The sequence below is a fragment of the Pinus tabuliformis genome, chromosome 8 (assembly GCF_031772625.1).
Source record: "Pinus tabuliformis cultivar Carrire ecotype Pingquan chromosome 8, CPIR1, whole genome shotgun sequence".
Classification (NCBI taxonomy): domain Eukaryota; kingdom Viridiplantae; phylum Streptophyta; class Pinopsida; order Pinales; family Pinaceae; genus Pinus; species Pinus tabuliformis.
Genome location: NC_142294.1, coordinates 1,447,283,192 through 1,447,292,590, shown reverse-complemented (window position 1 = coordinate 1,447,292,590; position 9,399 = coordinate 1,447,283,192). Strand labels below are relative to the sequence as shown.

At 37.7% G+C, this 9,399-nt stretch overlaps 1 protein-coding gene across 1 annotated transcript; it reads right to left on the bottom strand.

Annotated features, from left to right (window-relative positions):
- Window positions 1–6,267: 6,267 nt before the first annotated feature.
- LOC149241163 (uncharacterized) lies at window positions 6,268–7,416 on the bottom strand. The gene has a single exon (XM_089367452.1). The coding sequence runs from the start codon at window positions 7,401–7,403 to the stop codon at window positions 6,585–6,587; it is 819 nt and encodes a 272-aa protein (XP_089223578.1). The 5' UTR covers window positions 7,404–7,416; the 3' UTR covers window positions 6,268–6,584.
- Window positions 7,417–9,399: the final 1,983 nt, after the last annotated feature.

Sequence of the window (9,399 nt, the reverse complement as noted above, 5' to 3'; positions counted from 1 at the left end):
AAGTGGAAGGACATTCAGAGCCATAATAGATCTCCCATAGATGGCCTGCAGTGGGATTCAAAAAGTTGAGAGGACGAAAATAAGACCCGGTTAGATTAGAAGACAACCAAAAGGAAAGCAACCAAAATTATAGAAACAACAGCTATAGAGAAGGCCCATGAAGAAGGAAGAAAACTCCTACAGACTCTCGAGTCTCAGCACAGGAGAAGACCACATTTGATAACATGAACCAGGAGAAGAAAACCAACCATAGCCGAATTTGTGAAAAAAAGAAATGAAGAAGACCACAGAAAATCAAGATCCCTTTGCCAAATCCTCAACAGTGGAAAGTGGATACAAAAATCGATTCAAACAAGGAGCAAAAAGCAATGTCTGTTTGGTGGTTTTGTTTTAGCAGAACATACATGCCTCATACATGGATTCTAAGCTAAAGGAAGCCATACTATGCAGTGCAGCTCCTCAGGACATGTTTCTTAAAACTTTCATTAGAGAAAAAGCATCAAGCAAACATAAGTGAACTGCTTCAAATAAATAGAAGGAAAAGAGTGCTACCTTGGAGACATGTTCCAGAGTGACTGCTTGAGGAAAAATGGGAACCCTAAGCTTGATGGAGAGAAGAACATCACTACCCTTGAGTGGAAGACACCTCCCTGGCTCACCGAATTTGGGGGTCAGTATTTCATGAGCAAGAGGGTGAAGGTTGTTCAAGGAAAATATCCTTCTAGATATCTCTCTCCAAGACAGAGATAATTTATTGCCAGGGTAATTTCCTTAAGAATGAAATAAAAGCTTTCCTCCACCACTGGCTACTGCATAATCCACTCTCCCTATTCCATCAGCCGAATGTTTCTCAATCTCTGCTTCAACCATCTTCTGTACGGCAGCATGGAAATCGCTGAAACTAATGGCAGACTTCCTATCTGCAACTGCACCCTTTTCATTCATAAGAGCCTTTATAAGATCCATGGCATCTGTGACAGTAAGAAGACCATTTCATCGTAACTACACGGATATTTCTTCCAAATGATTGAGATAAAATATTGTGATATGCACTGACCTGAGTTGCTTGGAGAATCTGAATGTCATTTCTGCCGCAGAATTACAATAATGCGTGTAAAACAGGGAAACACTATTAAAACAAATTAATACGATAGTTGTTCCCAAGTACCTTGGAGATTTTTCGTTAACTGGGTATTTAACTCTGTTTTTGTATTTAAATCACATTTCCACTTGTTAAACACCATCCATTCATGCACCCGACATATAATGGAAAGGGCGCACACCTGGGTTGTTGCATGGCGACTCCCCTTCTGCCACACACCCTCTACCACATGTTGGCCACATGGAGTAAGGTGGGTAGCATTATTGGGTTTTAGTGAATGATCCAGATTACTCGAGGTAATCGAATGGTTATCCCTAGACGTTCAAACCCTAACCCTTCATGAAGCACCCAACATTCGCAGTTTTATCAGCGTGTTTGTGGCGTTTGAGAACCAGGGCTCTCCAACTGCCTTCAGAACAAGAAGTTCGTTTAATATTTCCCCTGGACACTCGAACGAAATTCCACCCACTGCTCCCTAAAGGCTTCTACGGGAATAAGATCAGCTTTGCATGCGCAAAGACGACAGCGGGAGAGCTGGCCAAAAAACTGTTGTCTTTCGCTCTGAAATTGATAAACGAAGGGAAAACGGCTGTGAATGACCAGTATATGCGATCAGTGATAGATTTTATGGAATTGGAAGGGCTTTAGTTTCTCTTGAAAATCTCTTGTTCAATAGTCTTGCAAGGTGCAGCAAGCACAAATTCAACTACAAAGTGATAGCCTATTGCCCCAAAAACAGGTGGGTTATGACAATTAAGTTTTTCCTTGTTTCTTAATCAATGCCAAGATTCCACCAAGGTATGGCATGTTTTCTTATTCAATGCCCTATTCTGCTTTGGCTTCTTCTAGTTCAATTCAGAGGACGTTGTACCTGGGCTGAACCAAGCTTATGCCCTTCTTGGACAGGAATTCTCAGATCATTCGTTGGAGTCAAAGGGGTTGGAGTCTTGGACCGAGTCTCCTTCCCAAAATTGGTTTGACATTTCCCTCTCCTACCCAACTCTTCCATTGTTAACAGGCAAGTATGCTAATCAGAGTCAGTGAAGAGAAATGGGAATGGCGGGCGCCACTGTACTCTCTGGTGCTTTCTAGACAATGGTACAAGTTACTTATCATCTAACAGGACATTGACCATACAGCTAAGAGCAATTGCTCTGCAATATTGTGTAATAAGCTAGGGTAATTTTATGCTACGTTTCTGTATGACTTTAATAAATTTTTTTCCAGTACATAAATTAATTCAACATCAGTAACATCCTCTACTATAAATAGTGCCAATTGTTATAATAAACTGAAACAGAGCAATAAGTGTTTCACAACAATTAATGTTTCGGTCCAATGTATTGTTTGTATATTCACACCAATAAAACACAAAATTACAATGCATTCCATGTTCAGTAACCTGAAACGATTTGTCTAATCCTTGATGAGGTATGAGTATGTTAGGTTAACGCACATACTCAGATTGCAGATGCCAAGCAAATACTTAATACAACCAGGAATCAGGAAAAAAACAGGAAAATGAGAGAGAATGGGATCGGAAAACCCATTTTTGAGAGCACTAACCTGAAATTTAAACAGAAGAATTCTGAGAACCTGGACGAACAATTTCTGAACAAGGAAACAGAGTTGTACCTGCCATAAAAAAACCCATAAGAAAACACGAGAGAATGGGATCAGAAAACCCATTTTTGAGAGCACTGACCTGAAAATTAGGAACAATTTCTGAACAGTAAAACATAGGTGTAAACAGTGTATACTTGAGCACCTGAGTGAACAATTTCTGAACCGTAAAACGGAGGTGTAAACAGTGTATACTGAATAACAGAGGGCTAGGTCGTGCACAATAGATTGCACAGCAAAAACGGGACACATTATTGCAGCAGTAAGTGGAAGAGCACAAAAACATTATTGCAGAGGGCGTGGAAGAGAACAAGAAGAGCAGAAAACGGATGGGACACATTATTGCAGCAGTAAGTGGAAGAGCACAAAAACATTATTGCAGAGGGCGTGGAAGAGAACAGGAAGAACAAAAAACAGACGGATATGGTGGAAGAAAACAAGAAGTTCTCCGAAATTGCTGAGAAGAAACAGAAATTGCACGACACATGTGAACAATTTGCCCGCTGAATGTGCACGCCAGCTGTCAAGCTTAGAAACAATAGGATGACGAAAGGCTCACTCAAAGGAAAGGAAGGCCTATCGGCCTAAATACTACCAATTGTCCCAAAAGGTACAAAGAGAGGCCGATAGGATTATTAAATTAGAGTTGTTGAATTTCTCTAAAAGAGATATTGGTTCAAGCCTACAAGGAGCAAAGAGATTTGATGTTTGGAGTTCTATGCTATTTGGACATCATATTTCTTTAAATACAACGCAATTTTTTAGAAAAGTTCAAGCCCAATGCAGTTCTGCCATGCAAACAGTTCTGCCATGCAGACATACACTTAAATCGCTACTGGACTTATGATATTGACAAATTCAAAGTAAACTGGTATACAAGAGAATGTACCAAGCTAAACCATAAGTTACACATCTTCATACCTGAAAAAGTACATAACAATGGTCTGGCAAATCAATAGCGATATCTTAATTTCTTTTCCTTCCATATACATATAATTGCTCCAAAGGCAAGGACAAGAAAATTTTCAGCTCTAGTGAGCACCAGTGGGTCACTAAAACGAGTGACCACGAGAAGAGACACAATTGTATTAATCCAAAGAAAATACAAAGTTGTTGATTAGAATTCTATTGTCAAACACTATTGTTCTCATAAGTAGTGTTTGTTATCACATGCGTTTACAGTAGCTATTCAAGTTTCAATTTTATTAGATCAGTTAGGACTTGTTTTGGTTCACAATCAATATCTGCTATTCAACTATATGTGTTTTATGTTTTGCAGATAACATAAAGAACAAAATGGTAAATCTCATCCTCTCATCAATAATCACTATTAAGTTGTTTACATATTCTACTCTTCTGTGAGCCAATGAAGTGTAATTAAGATGGCCATCATTCCATTGTCAGCCAATGGAGTGTAATTTAGATGACCATCATTCCATTTCGAGTTACAGTGAGAAATATTATGTAAAATATTATATTGATACTAAAATGCATATAGAACCTAAGGATGTTGCCATTGTCCTAACTCAATAATCATAGACTCATCCGATAGAGATCAACCACAAGAATAATGTCAAGCTCTATCATCCAACAATAAGTTTTTCTTTTCAATTAACAAGCTACAAGTTCTTCGGCTGTCGCATAAAATATAAATTCAGTAGTTAAAGACACTAGGGCCATTATAGCTAAATATGCACCAAGGTTTACTGCTTCACCTGACCAGAATGAAAAAAAAAAAATGCTACAATGCAGTAGCAATGGATTCTTCAGCTAAAATTGGCCAGATTTTGATTAATTCACATAAACCTCGAACGATATCAATTGTTCAAAAGTTTTAAACATGCAAAGAAACACAGCAGATACATCTAGTTCTTTGATCCTGCATGTCCCATCCCCATCAATCTGTATTGAAATAGGCTCTCAACCAAGGCCAAGCTCATGTTTGTAATAAGGGCCACGAGAAGAGCTATCTGGGTCCTCCCTCTTACCAGAAACAGGGCCCTGAAAACAACATCAAGACCATAACAACAATCAGATTCCATAGACACACAATTGTGGCCAGGTTGCAGACTATCATGGCATGTACAAACACAATTGTGGCCAGGTTGCAGACTATCATGGCATGTGCAAACACAATTGAATAAAGAATTGCCCCACAAATAGCAACCCCAATCATCCATACTATAGGCAATATCAGTACAGATACCCAATTAATGATTGCAGACATTAACACAAACATTAGGTCATTGAATCCTAGGATCAACAGACAGACCCAGATATATGTCACCACAAAGGCGTTTCCAGAGCTTGGGCAGCTGTTTAATCAACCTCTGTCATGAAGGCCTATTGCCTGCATAAATAGAGGCAACTGTATGGGCCACTGCTGCTCTTGCCCACATTGAAAATGTGACTAGAAATGGCAGGCAAAGAGCATAAGAAATCATGGTCTCGGAGAGCTTGTGATATATGAGTTTGGTGAGATGGGCATCATGATCATTATATGAGAATAAACCCAGTGCTTGGATTTGTTGTGAGATTTTGGCTACAAGGAGGCGATCGAGAAGGGCTTGGGAGAGAACAATTACAGAAGAAACCGGGTATAAAAGTAGAAAGGCAATTGAAGTGAAGAAGGAAAGATGGTTCACAACAATCACTGCAGACTCCTTGAAGATACCCACTAAACTCAAGAGGAAGAAATTCTCCAAATTCCTTTGCTTTTTCCGAGCCATGGCAATCCCAGAAGTGATACACAGTTACTTTAATCTTCCAAACCGTAACACCTGATAGAACCTACAGTAATATCCACTCTGTGAACCCCTTAGCAGTCTGTGTGTATGGATGTCAGAAATAGCAATGTCAATACAACTGAAAGAGAACTGATTTGAATTATGAGAGCGCATGGGAATCCAAGAGCCCGCCTAATGAAGATGAGTTCCGTCTGGGCATTGATTAAGAAACAGAGACAAGCTTAATTGTCATAACCCACCTGTTTTTGAGGCAATAGGCTATCACTTTGCTGTCTGTGAGGAAATTAGTGTGGTTGATTAGACAGCCGCATTGTGTAAGCACTAATACCCAAAGAAATTATCCATTAAGCTAAGGGAATGGATAAGGTAAACATACAAAGACATCAACCAATGCTAGCGTGAGAAAGGACACTAATGAGGACCTGCCCAATGAAGTGTACGTACAAGATAAAGCTTTAGGACGGTATTATTATTATGAGAAAGAAAAAGGAATATATTTTACTATTATTATTATCTAATTTTAAGCTTACTACAGAGCTAAACACCAAATTAGTGAATGAAACTCCATTTTGCTAAGTCTAAAAAAACATATATACTCTACCACTCAAGTTTTGAAACTGTGATCTTTTAAGAAAACACACATGCTCTAAAAAAACAAGTATTCTTAACCATTAAACCAACTCACACCTTTATATTTCTTGAACATAAACTAAATGGAAAAACACTTTCATAAAAGTAAAAATAAAATGTATAATCATGTAAACTTAAAATATTTATTGTTCAATATTCCCATGGTCTTGACATCTATTTCATCAAAACGGTGGAAAATCCCGTTGATGAAATAGACATCCCATTGTAATTATTACTGCGGCACAAGATACAAAGTTACACAACCCCGATACCCATATGTTGAAATGGTTGTACAAACTTAACTATGAATACATGAGCGATGACCAACCAGTTCTGGAACTGAACTGGATCGAACCCACAAAATACATCATGAACTAAACCGAATATCGCCCATAATACTATAATCATATAAGTTTCCTACACAAACACCCACCCTCATATGATCCATAGATATATTTATTCGCCTTTCCACACCCATTAACCTATTCTTCAGCCTTACCCTCAACCTCGGCCTTCTCTTCAGCAGGAGCTGCTTCAGCAGGGTTAACAGTCTCTTCCTTAGCTGGCTCGGCTTCTTTGGCGGCCGGGCCAGATTCCTCCTTGGGTTTTTCCACTTGCTCGGATTCCGCCGGGGCCGATTCTGCTTCAGGCTCCGATGCAGGCGGCGTTACAGTCGATTCCTCTGCAGATATCTCGACTGTGGCGGGGAGTTCATCGACTGTTTTCTCGGCCGCGAGAACCTCCTCAGCGGGACTGGAGACAGGAACTTCTTCTTCAGTGGCTTTTTTGGTCGTGGGTTCGATCTTGGTAACCTTCTCTTTGGGGCTCTCAACTTGTTTCAGAAACTGTGATCTTGTTGCACTTGTCCCTGCTGTGTCTTCATCTTTGATGGGCACAAGTTTATGCTTCATCCCATCTTTGTAAACCTTGTAATAATTTTCCTTTCCGTAATGTACCACATCCCTGTCATACTGCCATGGCCTGCCTAGCAGTATGTCACATACATTCATCGAAATTATATCACAAATGACCTTATCCATATATTCGTCGATATGAAACTCCACTTCGCATTGCTCATCTACCAGCAACTCATGGCCTTCTTGCAGGCATGACATTCTGTAAGGGGTGGGGTGTTTCAACCGCTTCAACGCCAACTTTTCCACCATCTCTCTGGCCACCAAGTTATTTGTCATTCCACTGTCAATAATCAGCGTACAGGGCTGACCGCATGACATACCACGCGTCTGAAACAAAGTGTTCCGCTGAGTTGGTTCAGCTATTTCTTCGACTAACGGTAACATACAAACCCTCGGAAACCACTGAGTTTGTTCGGCTGTTTCTTCGACTGGTTTGGACAATACCACACATTTTAACAAGCCTTTCAGACAAACAATGTTGAGAGCGGCTCGGTGTTTTGAAGCAACTAGAAGTCTGTGAAATGATGGAGATTATCAAAATAATTTCTGATTTGATAACGTCGCAAATTTCCATGGTGCGCTCCACTGCTCATTTTCTTCCTCCAACACATGAAACTCATGTATCAGATAATAATATAAATAGCAGATTAATAGCTATGGCGCACCTTTACATCGAAACCCCTCCTCCTCCATCATAAAGCTCATGTATCCGAAAATAATATAAATAGCAGATTAATAGTTAGGGCACACCTTACATCAAAACCCGTCCTTGAAGAGGAGATGTTTCTACATATATATAATAAATAAAAACAGTGAATGTAGTCAATGTAAAATTGTAACTTCGTGTGGGCATGGTTTGAGATGTGAATCGTGTGGACAGACTTCCTCTGCTTTTATCTTCGCCACGCCTTTCATGTCGACGGCTAGATTGTTGATTCGAGTGGTAGCCACTTTGCTTATGTAATAGTTTTATATTCAATTTAGTGGCCAAGTCAGATTATTCTAAATATTTTATGCAACATGTCATTGTTATATATATATATATATATATATATATATTTGAAACTTGTCATTTTCTGATCTGCCTGTCATTATGACACTTTCTAAAATTATTGGCAAGTTGCCATTGGCGTGTTTATTTTGAAATAAATCGTATTTTACGGCTAAAAACAGTGAAAACATGTATACGGGCGTCAATTTTAAAACTTGATTGGTAGCCTATGTAATATGATTGGTTTAGGGGTTTTCATGGTGCTAAATCTATTTATACATTCAAAAAAGCTTAATATAAACAAATTTCGCTAGGAAAATAAGTTTAAAAAATGGTTTTTCCAGCACAATTTTGTCAAAATCCAACATAAATTTTTGGAAATATAAGGCCAAGTTTCAAAATTTTAGGTGCTCGAGGGCTTATTGATGATTCTAAATCCATTTCCATCATTAAAGAAAAATGGTCAGATTCCAATGAGAAAATAGTCATCTAGGCATAGTAGTGGCCTACCTGGACAAGTCTCATTAGGTAAACATTTTGACTTGGTCAAAAATAAGAATAAAATAAAATTAATAGGTATAATTGTTAATTGAAACATTTTTGGTATGTCAAATTAGATAAAAATAGAAATAAAATTTTAAAGATAACGATTATAATTATAATTATTAATAATTAAACCAGCTCAGATCTATTTTAACCTCGGATTTATAAGGCCCGAGAGGGATCTTTCTAACTCCAAACCTTTCCTAATGCTTTGCACCTAGAGAGATTTGGTTGCTTAAGAAGGATCTAGGCTGATTTTCATAACTTATTTTCATTCAAATTAAAAGAAAATGTTCTTGCTTTTAATAATAACTTCTCGTAATATACTTTTAATATATTCATCTTTATAAATATTTATATTTTTAATACTTATATATTTCTTTATGTTATTTTTATTTTTATTTTTATGTTTATATATGTTTAAATTATTTTATTGGTTTTAAACTAATTAATTAAGAAGGTTCTAGGCTGGTTTACCTTATGAGAAATTACAATCTCAAAGATAATTGAATTGTCATGACAATTCCTACATACAAAAAGATGTTAAAACATAGAATAGTTAAGCAACATCATTTTAAACATTGAATCAATGCATTGCAAAATACATTTAAAAGAAAATTCACAATCTTGCTCAAAACATAGGAATACATTTTAAAAAAAATCACAATCTTGCTCAAAATACAAGTCTAAAAATATCGAAGCATATATTAATTTAGCATAATCATATAAATTAAATGATTCATCAACGTTACGGAGTTGTCTTTAGTGCGACTTTTTGGACTTTCCGGTGTCGGTGGAAAAATTTGAGGTGAAATCTTGATTTGTGTTATTTAAACTAGTTTTTTT